Consider the following 19007-nt stretch of genomic DNA (forward strand, 5'->3'; position numbering starts at 1 on the left):
AGTGAAGGCCTAGGACATTACTGCACACTACTGTGGACTTACAAACACTGTATACATAGGCTACTCTAAATTTACAAAGATATTGTCTTTCTTCAATAATTAATTAAACTTAGCTTACTGTCACTTTTTACTTTATAAACCTTTTGTTTTTCAACTTTGGGTTCTTGTAATAGCTTAGCTTAAAACACAAATACACAGAGCTGTACAAAAATATTTACTTTCTTTATATGCTTATTCTATATGCTTTTTACTATTTTCAAAGCTTTTTATTTTTATTTTTTATTTTTTAAACTTTTTGTTAAAAAACAAGACACACCTGCATTAGCCTACGCCTGCACAGCGTCAGAATCTTCAATATCCCTGTCTTACCCTCTACATCTTATACCACTGGAAGGTCTTCAGGGGCAGTAACAATCATGGCACTGTCATCTCCCATGATAACAATGTCTTCTTCTGGAATACCTTCTAAAGGATCTGCTTTTTTCTTCTAATAAGTAGGACCATACTCTAAAATAATAATAAAAAGTATAACAAATACATGAATCAGTAACATAGTAGCTTATTACTGTTATTAAGTATAATGTGCTGTGTATAATTGTGTGCTAAGCTTTTATATGACTGCCAGTGCAGCAGGTTTGTTTATGCCAGCATCACCACAAACATGAGCAATGCAGTGCACTAAATGTTATGATGGCTACGACATCACTAGGTGATATAAATTTTTCAACTCCATTATAATCCTATGGGACCACTGTTATATACCCAGCTCATTGTTGACCAAAAAGTTATTATGTAGTACATGACTCTATTTAAAGAAAAAAATACCTCGTACTCAACAGGCAAAACTCATAATGTCTGGAATCCAGTCAATGATTTTCAGTAATGCAACGAAGCAGGAAAACATGACCCACAACGAAAAGAAAAATCATTCAATAGACACAAGATAAAATTAGTAGACAAGAACATTGAATCTGCTATTATAACTATATTTTATATGTTCAAGAAAGTAGAGGAAAGCATAAACATATTTTTAAAGACTCAATTTGAACTTAGTTCTAAAGGTTTTCTAAAATGTCTGAGACCGAAAAACTCACTGAATTAGTTAACTACCAGAAAGGATGCTGCCAAAAATAAAAAGACAAATAGAAAACATAGCATAGCAATAAAAACTATCCAAAATGAAACACAGAAAGAAAAAAGAAACCTGGAAAAAAATGAACAGAGCAACAGTGAGTTGTGGGACAAATTCAGTCAAACAGACCAAAAAATGTTTGTATTGCTTTACAAGTTAACAACAAATACAGCTGAATAATCATAAACATGGCACTTCTAATTCTCAAACTGGAGGGACAAGACCAGGAAAATGCTCTTCCACTTAAAACGCATTTGTTAAAACTGAAATCCACAACTTCTGTCAAGACCTTCAATCTTCTCAAGCAAAATCAACACCTAAAAAGAGTCAAAGAAAACTATTAATAGTATCAAGTTTACTCCACATGTCTGAGTATGTAACTGAAAGGTCTTACATGTTTTTATACAGGTAGTGCTTTTACTAAACATTTTATGTAGCCATCCTAGGCACTTTTAAGAATATAACACCCTTTAAACACATTCTTTTGCAGAAACAGATGTCAAGAAAATTGTAAAATCCAACGATGCATTGCAATCAACTTTCTCCTCTCTCCTCAGGAGGAAAAACTAGTCAGCCTTTAACATGGCCTGAAATAAAAAGCCAATGATCAAAGAACCTGAATGAACCCAAGTAATAAGAAACATAAAATGATACCAAGGATCATCATAATGGAATTGCTAGAGGTTGAACACTTTTTCATGTGCTTAATGGTCAACTGTGAAGTGCCTATTCAGATGTCTCACCCATTTCCTAATCTATTTTTTTAATTCTTTATATATCCTGATTCCAGTCTTTTGTCTTGTTTTGCAAGTATTTTATTTCAAGTTGTAACATGTCTATTTCCTTAAGTTTTTTTGATGAGCATAAGTTTTTAATTTCTATGAAATCTTTTATTATTAAAAATAATTTTATGGGGGCCAAGTGCGGTGGCTCACACCTGTAATCCCAGCAATTTGGGAGGCCAAGGCAGGTGGATTAGCTGACGTCAGGAGTTCAAGACTAGCCTGGTCAAAATGGTGAAACGTCTCCACAAAAAAAAAAATTAGCTGCACGCATGTACTCAGGAGGCTAAGGCAGGAGAATCGCTTGAACCCAGGAGGCAGAGGTTGCAGTGAGCTGAGATTGTGCCGCTGCACTCCAGCCTGGGCAACAAAGTGAGAGTCCGTCTCAAAAAACAACAACAACAACAAAAAACCAATTTTATGGTTAATACTTTGTGTCCTAAGAAATCTATATCCACCACTAATTGCCAAACTATGTTGTAGCTTTTACATTTGGCTCTTGAATTGATTCTTGTGTACAGTATGAGGTAGGGATTGAGGTTCATTTTTTTAAAATGTGGACATCCAATTATTCTAGCACCAGCTGTTGCAATGACTCTCCTTTCCCCATTGTACTGCTTTGACACCTTTGTCAAAAATTAAATGAGTGTGTAAGTATGAGACTATTTCTCAGCTCTCTCTTTCATTGATCCATTTGTTTGTCTTTATGGCAGAACCACAACGTCACTTTATAGTAAATCTCCAAATCCTCTAACTTTTTCCATTGCAAAATACTTTGGACAATCTAGGTACTTTACATTTCCATATAACTTTAAGATCAGATAGAAAATTTTTGAGTTTGGGGAAACTATTATTTGGATTGTGTTGAATTTATATAACATTTGTGTTAATTTATGTAACTTTTATATAACATTGAGTCTTCCAATACATTCACGTGAAATATATCATTTACTTATGTCTACTTTAATTTCTCTTAATGTTTTGTAGATTTCAGTGTACAGGTCTTACACATGTTGGTAAAAAGCTACTTCTAACTTGCTTTTCGACAGTATTGTAACAAGAATTGCTAATTTTTCAAGTGTTCATTGCTTGTATTCTTACTTTTTACATGTCTGTAGTCATCTCATATTTTGATTACTGTTTTTAAATTAGCATTGATATGGGTTACTGTGTTTAACTTTATTTCTCCTTGAACCAATTTTGGTAAGAATATAATCAACTTCATTAATCTTTTGGAACAATCATTTTTAGCTTTATTCTCTATTATACATTTGTGTAGTATTTCATCAGTTTTTGCTGAATTATTCCTTTGATTCTACTTTCCTTAGGTTTGATGATCTCTTACAGCTTCCTGAATGGGAAACTTTAAATTTTGTTCCACAATGGGTTAAATAGCATCAAAATTCGATGTCATGTTCTTTACCTTTCAAAATACTTCATAGCTTCTTTTTATTTGCTCTTTAACCAATGAATTATATAGAAATAGAATGCTTAAAGTTAAGGCAGTTGAAATTTTGTTCTCTTTTTTATCACTTCTAGCTTAATTCCATGGTGGTCAGAAAACATTACAAATGATTTCAGTATTTTTACTTTTTTTTGGAGACATGGTTTCACTCTTGTTGCCCAGGCTGGAGTAGAGTGGCATGATCTCAGCTCACTGCAACCTCCGCCTCCCAGGTTCAAGCGATTCTCCTGCCTCAGCCTCCTGAGTATCTGGGATTACAGGTGTGTGCCACCACGTCCAGCTAATTTTTGTATTTTTTTTTTTTTTTTAGTAGGGACAGGGTTTCACCATGTTGGCCAGGCTGATTTCAAACTCCTGACCTCAGATGATCCGCCCGCCTCAGCCTCCTAAATTGCTGGGATTACAAGAATGAGCCACTGTGCCTGGCCGTCTTTTTGATCATTTCCAGCTTAATTCCACAGTGGTCAGAAAAACATTACAAATAATTTCAGTATTTTTACATTTCTTGATCTATTTTTTATTTGAATGGCCCAGAATGTGGTTGTGATGGTTAATATTGAGTGTCAACTAGATTGGACTGAGGCTACAAAAAGTATAAAGGATAAAACAAAGCAGGCAGAAGAAAGTGGAATTGTAGCAGGACAAGCCGCAGAGAAAACCCCTCAGACACTGGATTAAAGAAGGAAGAGGTTTTTTATCCTGCCAGGAGTGTCAGCAGACTCGCATCTTAAGAGCTGAGCTCCCCGAAGACAGACTTCCTGACCCTTTTAAGGGCTTACAGCTCTAAGGGGTTCCACATGAAAGGGTCTGATGGATTGAGAGCACATGTGGTTAGAGTGGAGGGTGGTTAATCTTTTAACCTCAGGCCGGGTCATCAGTGGCACCGGCTGGTCTTGCCACTGACTTCATTCTTGTTGTTTTTCAACTTTTACTTCCTCCTCCTCTTCAGAGACAGGAGACAGTAAGAGAAATGGCTTCTCTCCTCATTCCCCCTTTTGAGAACCTCACTCACTAGTGGGAGTTCTCACTCTCATCTACACTACCCAGGTCTTCCTGCCAGTCCAGTTCCATTGACTCCTAGAGTTATATACTCTCCTGTTTTCCAACAGGGATTAAGTAGTTCTAATGGGTTATAGCACACATCAGTCTGGTCACTTCCTGGGCTGCATACCTTGTACTGGGTGGCATTATACACACAAGTCCCTTTTAAACAGAAAGACTATTTTAACTTTTTTTTGTTTTAACCCTACCTCAGTCTGAGGAAGGTCAGTTGAAGTCCTTACTATACAAGTCCAAAATTTAAAAAAATGAGTTCCACGATGAACTTCCTCATGCTTCGGCCATGCGTGGACCAGTCAGCTTCCGGGTGTGACTAGAACAGGGCTTGTCGTCTTCTTCAGGGTCACTCTGCAAGGGTTGTCCAGGCTTGGTCTTGCCTCCCAAGTTTCAGGCGCTGCAGGTTTTACATGGCAGTGGTGGATCCAGGCTGGGATTCCCTCTCCCTTCACAGCAGTGGGAGTGGTCAGGACGACAATCTGGGGTCCTTTCCACTCTGGGCACAAAGAGACTACGTTCCAGTCCTTGATCCACACTTGATCACCTGGGGAGAAAGGGTAAACTGGGGAGAATAAGCTAACAGGGCATCTCTCATTTACCCAGGCTGAGATTGTGTAATTTTTCCTAAAGCCTGTAGCTGTCGCTGTAACTCAATTTCACCTAACTCTCGGGGAGTGCCTGGAAGTCCCCGCAATATGGGAGGGGGCCTATGATACAGTATTTCATAAGGGGAATATCCTGTTCTTTTAGAAGGGGTACATCTAATTTTAAATAATACCATAGGGAGAGCCTGTATCCATTTTAATCCTTTTTCCTGACATACTTTCCCTAAACTATTTTTGATAGTCTGATTCATCCGCTCCACCTTTCCAGAACTCTGAGGCCGGTAGGCAGCATGCAGTTTCCATGTGATCCCCAATACCTTTGCTGTCTTCTGTACCAAGTCACCCACAAACGCCGGCCCATTATCTGAGCTGATCTGTAAGGGCAGTCCAAATCTAGGAATAAGATCTCCAAGAAGCACATGGGTTACTTCACAAGCTTTCTCAGTTCATGTTGGATAAGCCTCCACCCACCCACAGAAGGTACACACAAGAACTAGTAAATACTTGTTACCTCCGCACTTTGGCATCTCTGTGAAGTCTACCTGGAGATCTTCAAAGGGGGCTGCTCCATAAGCTTGTATGCCGGGTGGAAAGGCTGGAACTTGCCTTGCATTATGCTGTCGGCAGGTAACACACCGCTGTGTCGCCTTTTTGGCAAGAGCTGACAAATGCAAGATGTAGAAATACCGGCCTAACAACTTTTCAAGTGACTCCTGACCTAGATGGGTGGTTTCATGCACAACCAGTGCAACTGCAGCTCCTAGCAGCTGTGGCACAGCTACTCTCCCATCTGGTAACCAAATCCATCCTTCCTCCATCACTTGTCCTCCCTCTACCTGGAGAAAGTCTTTTTCTTCTTTAGAATAAGTAGATACAAGATCAGATGCTTGAGGGAGCAGAGGGGCTGTGACTGATGCCCGGAAAGGGGCAGATGCTGCTTTTGGAGACTCTGAGTCAGTGCGGGAATTCCCAAAACCCACCAAGGTGGAAGCTCGCTGGTGTCCTCTGCAATGCGTAACTGCCACCTTGTGGAGTTTCCATACTGCTTCTAATTGCAAGATTTCTTGTTGATATTTTATGTCTTTTCCCCCAGAGTTCAATAGGCCCTTTTCTTTATATAATGCTCCATGCACTTGAAGGGTTAAAAAGGCATACCGAGAATCAGGGTAAATGTTTACAGTCTTACCTTCACTGAGTTCTAATGCCCGAATTAAAGCAATGAGTTCAGCTTTCTGGGCTGAAGTGCCCTGAGGCAACGATCTGGCTTCAACAACAGTGTCCAGGGTTACCACTGCATACCCTGCACATCTCTCTCCTTGTGGGTTGATGAAGCTGCTCCCGTCCACGTATAGTTCCCAGTCTACTGATGCCCAAGGCTGGTCCCAGAGGTCAGGTCTGCTAGAGTAAACTGAGTCCAACACTTCTACACAATCATGCTCGACAGGGCTCTCTGATACCGGAAGCAAGGTGGCGGGGTTCAGGGTGTCACAAACTTCAATGGTTATATGAGGATTTTCACAAAGCAAACTCTGGTACTTGGTGAGTCTAGCATTCGTTAGCCAATGATGTCCTTTAGTATTCATTAAAGTCACCACAGCATGGGGTGCCTTTATGTTCAGGTTTTGCCCAAGAGTCAGCTTATTTCCTGCCTTTCCTTGAACATCAGACTCCAAGTTCTTCAGCTTTTGGACTCTTGGACTGACATCAGTTGATTTACCAGGGGCTCTTGGGCATTCAGCCACAGACTGAAGGCTGGGCTTCCCGACTTTTGAGGTTTTGGGACTCGGACTGGCTTCCTTGCTCCTCAGTTTGCAGAGACCCTATGTGAGATTTCACCTTGTAATTGTGTGAGTCAGTTCTCCTTACTAAATTCCCCTTCATATATACATATATCCTATTAGTTCTGTCCCTCTAGAAAATCCTAATACAGTGGTCATATTGATAAAGTTCCATGTAATCTTGAATGTGATTGTTATTATTTTGTGATTATAGGTCCAAAATTGTTCAGAATTTCTATGGTGTGAGTTCTTTCAGCCACTGAAATGTGTTAAAGGTGAATGACTTCCGTTATGATGAAATGTATCTCTTTTGTAATGCTTCTTGTCTTAATGCATACTTTGTTCTAATAGAGTAATTAAATTTGGCTCCTTTTGGTATTTCACTTTATTACTTTCAATTTTGTGTCTTTTTAAGTTTAGATTTGACCCTTAAAAGTACCATATAGTCACAGTTTTGTTTTTAAACAATCCGAAAATACTTTTATTTGGGGTATTTAGTCCATTTACGTTAAATCTAATTTCTGATATAGTTGCGTTCATTTCCACTCCTTTTGATTTCAGTCCCATCTGGTTTGTTTTCATCTTTTAAATTAATATTATTCCATTTCCTTCTTTTATTTACTTGTTACAGATTCTTTTATGGATTATCTTAGGGATTACAGTGTACATTATTCTTTTATCACAATACAAGTTACATTCACACTTTCACGATACTGCTAAAAACACATTATTTTAACATCATTTATCCTTTCCTTTTCCACTGTTATTGTGAACTTTAAATATGCTGAATTTTAAAATAACACAGGCATTCAGTAATTGTTTTTTGTCCATTTGCTTAAATATTTATAATGTCTTCCTTGTCCATTTCTATGTCTTCATCTGTGATTATTGCCCTTCATCCTGACCACAAATCTCCTTAGTTTTTATTTTTAAAGTCTTTCTGTTAAAAGCCATGGAATCTTACATTAATAGCTATTTTCTTTTAACATATTAAAGATGTAATTCCAAACAGAGAACGATGTCAGCAAGATAGCAGAAGAGGAAGTCCTAGACCCTCCTTCCCCCAACAGGGACACTAGCTCAACAACAATACACATACAGATATCCTATATTAGACTCTTCATCTTAATTTATTGTCTGCATTCTCTCCACTAGATGCTAAGCTCTTGGAGGGAAGAGATTTTGCTGTTTTGTTCATTGCTGTAGCTAGGGTGTGTGGAACAGCCTATGGCACATTACAGGCACTCAACACATATTTATTGAAAAATAATTAAATGGGTACAAACCAAATTATTCCAGAGAAAACACTCTTTGTGAAGTCATTTTCAAATAACAATAAATGAATGCCCTCCAACATGATCTGTAACCATTCCTAAAATCAAACATAGCTGTATGTTTTTCTCACAACACAGAGAAATCAGTTATCAGATTTAGAAATATATAGCTGGCCAGGCACGGTGGCTCATGCCTGTAATCCCAGCACTTTGGGAGGCCGAGGCAGGTGGATCACGAGGTCAGGAGATCGAGACCATCCTGGCTAACACGGTGAAACCCCGTCTCTACTAAAAATACAAAAAATTAGCTGGTCATGGTGGCGGGCGCCTGTAGTCCCAGTTACCCAGGAGGCTGAGGCAGGAGAATGGCATGAACCTGGGAGGCAGAGCTTGCAGTGAGCTGAGACCGCGCCACTGCACTCCAGCCTGGGCAACAGAGCGAGACTCTGTCTCAAAAAAAAAAAAAAAAAAATCTATATCTATATCTATATATATCTATATATGGCACCACACATTTAACATAAATTCATTTTGAAGATGCAAAAAAAAAATAACTATAGACAGAAATGGGATGAGATGTTTTCTGATTCTTAGATTAGCATTCTGCCTACGAAACTATGCTACTACTTTATTTAAGAAAATAAACTGTCTTTTCCCAAACGGGAGAAAGAACAGTAACCACATGCAGGGAGTGATGGGAGGAAAACAAAAGAAAACAAAACAAAAAACAATAGGATGGAAAAATACACACTCTGATCCATTAAAAATAGGCCTGTCCAACATGAACAGTTCATAGCTAAAAAAGGAGTCCCATGGTAACAGAAGACATATATGTAAAAAAGCTCTACCTGTTTTTGTTCTTCACCTTAGGAAGAAAACAAAAATATGTGAAAATGTTTACTACTTTACAAAAGGAAAAGGTTGACATTAGCTTTTGTTTTAATCCCAAGATATCATCAAGCAAGACATTAGCTTTTTGACCATCCTTGATGTCCATGTCAGAGTCTTCATGGCACATAACAAGCTCAGCTCTAAAGCCAAGGTATGAACATAAGATGGATAGGAGTTAAAAGATGAGATGGTACAACTATTCGAGACACTGGGTTCAAGCTCTAGTATCACTAGTGTGTTTAAATCTGATTCCTTAAGACACCTATATCTTTGCAAAGACACAGGATGATCTGCATTTAAAAATCACTTAGTTTTATTTTGCTGAATAAAGCCATATACCTTGATAGACCATTTTCAATTAAGTGATGCCTCAGAAACTGTGTATGAATTCAGAGTATGTTGAGACCTTAGGCTTCATAATACTGAGAATTTAATCTTTCATTTGAAAGAATAAAATCTATCCAGTGAAGTTCCAATTATAGTTTTCATAATGAATTCTATTTATTGCTTCCTGGACCTGTCAATTCCATTAATGGATGAATATCTCTTCTGAATCATAACTGAGGAAGAAATGCCACAATTTTACCAATGATATTTATATCAGAAACAATAAGACAATGAGCCCATTCTGCTTGCATGCACTGGTCATTTTATGCACATCAATTGGGATTCTGGGAGAAATACTGATATAATAAAAATGCACATGGATATTAAGATAAAATTATATGCTTTTCATTTCAGACAAATCAATGGGAGTAGGAGGAAGAAAAAATATTAAGATAAAATATATTTATTTTATAAGAATAATATAAATATATTTTATAATATATATTATATTTATTATATATAATAAGAAAAATATAAATATATTTTATAAGAATAAATATTAAGACAAAAGTATATGCTTTTCATTTCAGACAAATCAATGAGGGTAGGAGGAAGAATACAGCTCTGATTTTATACTGCAATGGCTAGCAAGTGGGGGAGTAGGAAACACAGGAACCAATAAATTGTCACAATCCTACTAATCATACAAAACCAAGATTATAAGGTTTTGTATGATTAGTAATAATACAAAACATATATAATAAAAATAACTTTATATATGCTTTGAAGCATATTATATTGACTAAAGTATAACATACAAAATAAAAGAACTATACCGGTCTAATTTGGGGACATTAAAATATTATTTGGTTTACATAAAGTACAAACTCTTTTGTATTTAAAGAACATAACTCTTGGTTCAAAGACAAAATGCATAAATAAACCAATTAGTTCAAATTTGCTTTGAAAGGCTAAAAACACTAAACCAAACCTGTTACTTAAAATACTTGGTTTGCCTAAGCCAGAGTATACTTAGAGTTTCAGTTTAAAAAGAATGAATTAACAGAACTTTAGGAATATATATTATTCCATCCAATAATGAATTCTATGTCTTTTACACCATATTACTGCACTGTACAATCTTTGAAACTTAAAATAATAACTTCAATTTTAGTTTTTAAAATGTGGCTCTTTGGTAAGAATGATTATAAATACCACGTGAAATTCTTTTCTAGTCCAATATGTGAGAACTTTCAGATACAAAACAAATGTCAAATTTTGGTATCATCTTATTATAAAACAAACACATTTTGATGATGCTGACATATCTCAAAATATATTTGAAATGCTTCCTTTGGAAATACAACATGAAGCGTCATTAGGATATATCCACAATTCATTTCAGTCAAAGAGTTTTATCCAGTTTAAGTACTTATTACTCAATTTTTTAAATGTTTTATTTTATTTTAGTTTCAGGGCATACATGAGCAGGTTTGCTATATGGGTGTACTGCACAATGCTGAGGTTTGGACTTCTAGTGAACCCATCAATCAAATAGTGAACATAGTATCTAACAGGTAGTGTTTTAACCCTCGTTTCCTTCCCACTTCCACTCTTTTGGAATTGCTAGTGTCTATTATTTCCACTTTTATGTCCATGAGTACTCACTGTTCAGCTCCCACTTATAAGAGAACATCTAGTATTTCATTTTCTGTTTCTGAGTTAGTTCACTCAGGATAATGGCCTCCAGCTTCATCCATGTTGCTGCAAAGAACATGGTTTCATTCTTTTTTTACGGCTGCATGGTATTCTATGGTGTATACATACCACATGTTCTTTATCCAGTCAACCATTGATGGCCACTTAGGTTGACCCCATGACTTTGCCACTGTGAACACTGCTTCAATAACAGATAAGTGCAGGCCTCTTTTTGATAAAATGGTTCCCTTTCATTTGGATTGATACCTAATAGTGAAACTGCTCAGTCAAGCGGTAGTTCTATTTTTAGTTCTTTGAGAAATCTCCATACTGTTTTCCATAGGAGTGGAAGTAATTTACATTCCCAGCAGTGTATAAGCATTCCTTTCCTTTTAAAGCATGGCTATTTCCAAAATATTTAAATCTACACCCAAAGACAGGAATTTGCTATATTAAAATTTTCAAATGAATGTGAACCTTAAAAGCCCTGAAAGTTATTCCAAGAGTTTCAAACTTGCTTTCAACAGCAGTAACAGCACTGAAACATAAAGACAGCCTCCTAAGAGTTATATGGAAAAGCATGTATTCATTTATTTGAAAAGAGAAAAAAACTACCTTTGTTTATCTCTTATACATTTTACAATCTTGACCTTTCATTTTGAACTTTAGATGTAAAAAGTATCAAAAAGAGTTTTACTTTTTTTCATTTCCCTTGAATGTTTCATTCAAATTATCTCAATTTTGGCCAGAAAAACAAAAATATTTCTAATTCTAGAAACTACAAATTTAAAACAAGTCGTATTTAACAAAGGCATACATGATACCTGTAGACCTGATTTGAGAGGGAAAGATTCTGATTTTTGGAAATGACAGAAAAAGAATTTTAATTTGGGAAAAATCATTAAGCGTCCATAAAACTTTAAATACACTCACACATAGGCAACACAAATTGCTTACTCCGCTGATCTTTCAAAATGTATTTTAATCTCATTCCAAAAAGAAATAAAATTTCTAGATACAAATACATCTCATTCAAGTCAATTTTTAACATACATTCTGCAACTTAAAATATTATAAGGATTCAATATTTTCATCTTTTATAATCTCAATATATTATATATTTAATATATAATATATATACAATACATACAGGTAGTCAGCAGGTTTACAAAGTAATTTCTTTAAAGTCTGATCAGTATTGATAAATATTTTTAGCCTATTAAAAGGAATTATTTAGGATCACAGAATAAAATAAAATATAGCAGGTCCAAACCTCATGGCAAGATTACAAATGTTCATATGGCCAATCATTTTAAAAGAACTCTCAAGTTGGGTGGAATATGTTTTAAAACAATACTCTTGCTATTCTCAAGCAGCAGTAGTTATATATTTTAACCATATTCATCTCCATTAAATTTAAAATAACTATGCAGCTTTCTTTACTGTAATATACAGTAGCTATCTCTTCCTTTCTGTTGGATTTTATTGTTTCAAGAGTAACTAATATATTACCAACAGAAGAGACTTTAGCCCCTTTCCCTCCCCTAAAACATGGCTCAGTTTGAAGATTGTTCTATAGGCAGCCACTATGACTATCAACAGTACCATAAAACCATTAAAAGCAATCAATAACTAGAGTCATGTGAGATGTTTCAAAGACTGCTGGATGCTGGAGGTTTCTGTAAACCAGGGTAATCAGAAATATTACCCTTGTAGATAGCCCTCTCATACCAGTAAATACAAAGAGTTAAAATTCCAATGCACAGTGTAACAGTTAACAATCTATTTTGTAATTTTAAATATTACTACATTAATTCACCCTGAGAATACAGAGGAAACATTTAATACAGGACATTCTGATATGTTTTTTTTTTTCCCGTTGTATTTGCTTTCTTCTGGTTTTCATCAGCCCTTTAAGGGCTCAAATATTTTAATTTAAAGTGTGATTTGGATATGCTTTTTTGTTAACTGAGATTCATGCCACAGTCAGATACTGGTGATAGAAAAGCCCAAAAAGGCTTGTAGAAAAGAGGCAAGCAGCAATCCACCAGGTCAGAAAAGACAGAAGTCCTCGAAAAAGAAGAGGAGTAAAAATATTTTTTAAGCTGCTCAGTGCCACTGTTATTTGTGTAACAGTTACCTTCATTTTCCCTTCAGCTGATGGTAATTCAGAGTAAACAGAATTGGACAGTAGACTATTATCCACTGGTAAGGTAGAGATAGATTCTGGATAAATACCCCAGGAATGATTACCTAGAAAATCAAAGACACAAATACAATTTGAAGAGTAACTAATTACAAAGCTTTTTATTAAAAAAATCTTTACTATATTTGAAATTAACAATACGTTTAGCGGCACAGTACATCATTTTATGTTGAAAATAAAGTAAAAAAAAATCCTTCTAGATCCCTAAAAAATTAACCTGACTAGAGACTATCTGGCCTCATCAGTAAAGGTACACATTAAAGCAAAAAGTCTGATATACTTTCAATTAACTGCACTAAAAATTGGTAAAATAACAAAACAATTTCCTCATTGTGTAAGAAATGAATCAGCTAACTCTACTGGAGTGACAAGGACAGATTCAATAACTTCTGAGAAATCTTTTCTACTTCTAGAATATCAAAATAAATTCCTTTCTCAGAAACTATGATTTCAATGTGAAAACCTATTAATAGCTTCCAAAAATTTATTTCATCATATACTTTCCTACAGTGGATAGGATATGAGCCACTTAATTTACAATTGAACTACCTATCCCTTTACATTCCGTAGATTCTTACAGGGCACCTATACCTATCATCAAGTCTATGACACCTACTAGGTCCATGAAGCCAAATAGTTTTAGTTCTTTCCAGTTTCTTAAACCCTAACAGTGGCTGATTGCCTGATCTAAGAAAGGGGAAATGATCAATGCAATAACAGATACTTCTTAAATAACACCACATGGGGACTTGATAGCTTAGTGAAGAGACTTGTAGAATTTTGTATTAAGAAATCTTCACCCTTTCGATGTAAGTTATCTAAACTAGAACTTACCATAGCATTCTGTACTTTATGTAAGTTTATAATTGCCTTGTAATAATTCAAATGTTAGGCAATAACAAAACCTTAAATCATCCTCTTATAACACGAAAGTAACAAAGATCAACAGCGCTTACTAAAGTTACTGGGTAAATCTGAGACTTAACCTTTAGTAAACAATTCTTGAAGACAAAGCATAAAGTTATAAAACCATAGGCCTGAGTTTTCAAAATGAAGATGATAAATCACCTTCCACAGCTAAAACTTTCCTATGGTTCTTTTTACAACTTTTAAAAAGAGGAACAATTTTAAGAATTGCATTTCTTTGTTGGTGACAAAAAGCCTTATTAATTATAGGTAGAAAGTAAAAGATGCTTCCTAGTTGCCAGGGCATGCCTACCTAGTGTTTTCAAAAGCAGAGTTGTGTGAAGCAGCATTACCAGAGGCGCCACATACTGCAGTGCAATGACACAAAGATAATAAAAGACTCGAGCCACCTGCAACCAACAACATTCTTAAGTGTCTAATACAACTGACATGTTAGGAGTGAATTAAACTTTCATATAATTGTCATACCAAAATGTTTAGGAGATAATCCTTTCACAAGAAGGAAGCTAACTGTCAATAAGTTGTGTTGCATGATAAATGTCCCCAAAATGACTTTGGAAAGGCTCAATTTGAAGTCAAGTTTTTAGAACATGAGAATATTAAAATAGATTCCTTAAAAATAATTCTTAAATGATGTATATATATTGGAGAAAATAACGACTAAGATTCAAATGGTATACATTTACTTACATTTCAAAGATAAAACACAATGTAAGGGCATCTACCTAAAATATCCAACTAAATAACAATAGTAGGCAGAGGCACATATGAACATAAATCCCTCATAAATAAAAACATTAAGTCCCCATTCTACATGAACATATTTGAAGTCAAACTATGGAAAATATAAAAATATATAAAAGGTAAAACAGAAAAAAGTTGTTTAAATCTTAATAAATGCCCCTAACTATGGAGGTGAATCAAAAACTGAAGCTGGTGGGCGTGGTGACTCCCGCCTGTAATCCCAATACTTTGGGTGGTGATGCAGGAGGATTACTTGAGCCCAGGAGTTCAAGACAAGCCTGGGCTACACAGAGAGACTCTGTCTCTACAAAAAATAAAATAGCAATAATAAAGCAAGGTAGCTAAAAACCACCTCTCTTAAAAAAAGATACAGTCAGGTTATTGGTCCACTATAGTGGCAGATGGATTCCTTGTCCTTTTCTTCTCTGGAAGCCTCAAATAAATTAAATACTTACATTTCATGTTCAAGTACACTGAGTAATATTAAAATGAATAAATTTAGCCACTAAAGGTAGTATTTCCTAATCTTCAAGTCTTAAAGTCTGGACAATATGTTATAATGCCTTTAAAATCAATTAGAAGGGTCCCATTTAGCAATATTAGGCATAAAACAGCTTTGCACCACCCACTGTATGACACCAAGCACTTAAGGCGGGAAGAGGAATTAAGACCCCTTCCTTCACTTGGCACCAAAATCAGATCAAGGTCTCTTTGATATCTGTCAGCTTAAGATTGTTCTGTTTATTTATAATAAGAATATGATGGGTTGAAATACTATCTATTAAAGGAAACCAAATTTTTTTTTTTTACAGTGCGGTTTTTGCTATTTTTCATTTTGACTAGGGTATAAAACTTACCATTTTCTGTAGCTCAACCGTGCTTATTCGCCCTGCTTCTTTCTTCATCTGATCCACACATTTTTGGGCTAAATTTAAATAAGCTTGCAGGTGACTACGCATCATGGCCAACCGCAAAGCACACAGCAGGATTATTAACCAGAGTCGCAGAGTATCGAATGTGGCTTCTGTCATTCTACAGATCAAAAAGTTGATAGGGTGCTCTCAAAGACAACAATAAGCTAGCATGCTCGTTATATGTTAATGCTCACCATATAAGAAGTCTATACTTAGCAACAGTTAGACACATAAAAGAATCTGACTCTGCCATAGACTTATCTGTATAATACTTTCACTTGAATAACAGAACTAGATAAATGTATCATGAAAGCGTAAGAAGTTAACAGGTATCTAGAAGAAAAAAGTAGAGCAATACATGAGATCCTTTTCTCTATATACCCTCCTCCACGGATAAAAACTGGCTGTGACATGAAAAGAGAAGTTGGGGAAAGAAAGAAAACTATAGGGATTGCCTGGGGGACTAATCAAGTCAATCACCCAGCATCACTGGGTACAGCTTTGCCTGATCATGTACCTACGTGGATAGGATCTTTCACTCTGCTGAGCTTTTACTTGGGACCACTGGAAAATAAAAAATTCTGATACATTATGAAGAAATCAGATGCCTGAGATTCCTCTAAAACAATTCATTTAACTTGCTACACATTGAAGCTGGCTCAGTTCTGAGCAATTCCTCAAGGTTAAGGTTAGGATTCCAGGTGAAAATACGTAACGTAAGGACACCATTTCAGAAACCAGACCACTGATGAAGGCTGCTTAAAGAATTTTTAGAAAGAAGAGATAACTTCTGATTGTCCTTTTGGTGTTTAATGTTTTTGAAAGACCATGGGTTTCTTCTCTGATGAAGAACTACATTGCAAGTAATTTGAATGTAGTGACTAGACCACCCTTGGCATCTAGTCTTATATCTAGTACCTATCAGGCACTTAAAATGACTGTTGTAATGCACAGACTCATTTGCCAGATAAAACCTGGAACTCAGAAAGGTCTCCCTGAAATTCTTAAGAACATGAGGGTAGAATGGATGCATAGAAAGAACAAATGAGAAAAGATTAAAAAAAAACCCTCATAACTAAAACTACAATATAGGAAAATTTGAAGTGTAAAATTTTGCTCGAACTGTTTATGAAATGGAGGTAAGAAATGGGGATGGGACAAAGGCTTTACTATATATACTCTCTCATTTCTTTTTATTAAGTCATGAGGGGACATGGACATAAAATTTCAATGGAAAAGCAATGTTGGCTAAGAAAGATAAAGGCCTAACATTTTATCAACATGTTTCCACTACAATGAACAATGAGATTAAGGAGCCATCATGTGAGAGTAGCAGTACATAAGACACAAGTCTACCCACAGCCTTGACCCTTTCCTGGGGACCTATAAACAATACTGTGCTCCCTCCAGTTGTGCAACAAGGACAACTAACTGGGAGCAGCCTGAAGACAGCTATTTAACAGCCTTTGAGGATAACAGGTAACGCGAATGAAAGGAACACAGTAAGGTAGTGAACTAGAAAATTATTTGTTCAGTTGATGAGTTGAGGATTTAGGATAATAGTCATTAAATAGTACTTTCTAATTAGATTTTTCAATATCATCATAAATATCTGATAAGTTGATCTGATAGAGTATCTCAAGAAGGAGCATGAGGAGGGGCTTAAAGTATACAGGTAAAGAACAGGCAGAAGAAATCACCCTAAATTCCTGATGCCATTCTGAGCTTTCCTGTATATGCTGTGTTCTTCTTAGGAGGTTTTGAGCACACATGGACTCTGTTTACCATATTTTATTTTTTTCAATGCTTTATCAGAACACATGATGGACTCAAATACATTTCTGGGTTGAAACTACATTATACCATATTTTTGGCTTCTGATTACAAAGATCTTTCCACAAATCAATTTGTCTGTGACAGAAGAAGAACCTGTCACTTCATTTTTTCCTTCATCCTACCCTCTTTGATGGGCAGCCATTTTTTCACAATCTATCACATGCACTTTAGATTTTTAACAAAAATTAAAAACTGCCTCTAATAACTTAACCATGAATTCAAATTAAAGAAGAATAAAAGAGAGCAGAGGTAAAACTATAATTTTGCTTGGAATGTTTATGAAACAGGTCAGAAATAGGGGTGGGACAAAGAGGGAAAAAGCTATAGAAAGAGAACCTCAGGTCTTTATATACAAACAACATTTTTTCTATAATTTAATATACACACAATGGAAAAGTTCCTTATTCCCATTTCTATTAAATAAAGTATTCACTACTAATAAGTCCACATGAAGTTTAATCAGACTGGAGGTGGGAAATGAATGTTGGCATAACTACCAAGTGTTTCATGTACACGCGATCTGGCTGAATAACCTTAGTCAAATTATTTAACCTCTGAGCCTGTTATTTCATGTATAAAATAGGATGACAACAGCAACAAATGGTCAATTACCATAAGAAGATACAATATGTAAAGTATCAATATCTCACATAATAACTGGTACATAAATGTTTTATAAATGCTAGTTTCCTTATTTTCTCAATTTAACTAAGGCAAATACAAAATCAGGGAACAGTTACAGGAGTATGAAATCCAGTTTCCATGACTAAATTTCAAGGAAGGACTGGGAATGCTTTCAGTATCAAAGATATGAATTAGTAGTTTCTCTGAGATTTTTCTAGAACCTTAGATCCTTAGAATTACTTTTCAATACTTAGGGAATCTGTCAAGTGAAATTACCATTAAGGTAATTAGTGTGTGTCAGCAGTGGGGAAGCATTACTTTTTCAGTGGCTATTTCCCGGGTTCAACAGGATTAACTCTAAAAAGAAAAATTATCATGGTCATCACTGATTTTATATATACTCCAAGACAAACTGGTACCAGGATAAAAGAAGTACACAGTATAAAAGGTACACTGCATATATATATATATATATATATATATATTCCATTATATATACTCCACGACAAACTGGTACCAGGATAAAAGAAGTACACAGTATAAAAGGTACACTGCAGAGTCAATGACTAGTCAAGTATTTCTATATTAAATCTGATGAGGCAAAGCAGTGAAAAGAACATTTATTAAGCACTTAATTCCAGCTGGTTGCATTACATGTATTCTTTCATTTATTCCAGTGATAACCTTGTTAGGTAGATACTATTATCTTCATCTTCCAGATAGGGAAACAGAGGCTCAGTGAAGTTAA

At 35.6% G+C, this 19007-nt stretch overlaps 1 protein-coding gene across 11 annotated transcripts in view; it reads right to left on the reverse strand.

Annotated features, from left to right (window-relative positions):
• Positions 1–965: 965 nt before the first annotated feature.
• The window catches only part of TMEM161B (transmembrane protein 161B), an 84726-nt gene continuing 66684 nt past the window's right edge, over positions 966–19007 (reverse strand). For 5 of the 11 annotated variants that reach the window (XM_055232943.2, XM_055232946.2, XM_055232944.2 and 2 more), the window contains 3 exons: positions 15743–15917; positions 14434–14530; positions 11976–13261 (listed from right to left, as the gene is read on the reverse strand). In XM_055232943.2, the coding sequence (XP_055088918.2) occupies positions 12984–13261; positions 14434–14530; positions 15743–15917 (550 nt within the window). In that variant the 3' untranslated portion in view covers positions 11976–12983. Of the gene's footprint in view, positions 1450–4629; positions 4930–5357; positions 5447–5551; positions 5658–8584; positions 11075–11975; positions 13262–14433; positions 14531–15742; positions 15918–19007 lie in introns of those variants that run through there. The other 6 variants (XM_063612222.1, XM_063612220.1, XM_063612219.1 and 3 more) reach the window with 3 other exon arrangements.

The sequence above is a fragment of the Symphalangus syndactylus genome, chromosome 11 (assembly GCF_028878055.3).
Source record: "Symphalangus syndactylus isolate Jambi chromosome 11, NHGRI_mSymSyn1-v2.1_pri, whole genome shotgun sequence".
Lineage (NCBI taxonomy): Eukaryota > Metazoa > Chordata > Mammalia > Primates > Hylobatidae > Symphalangus > Symphalangus syndactylus.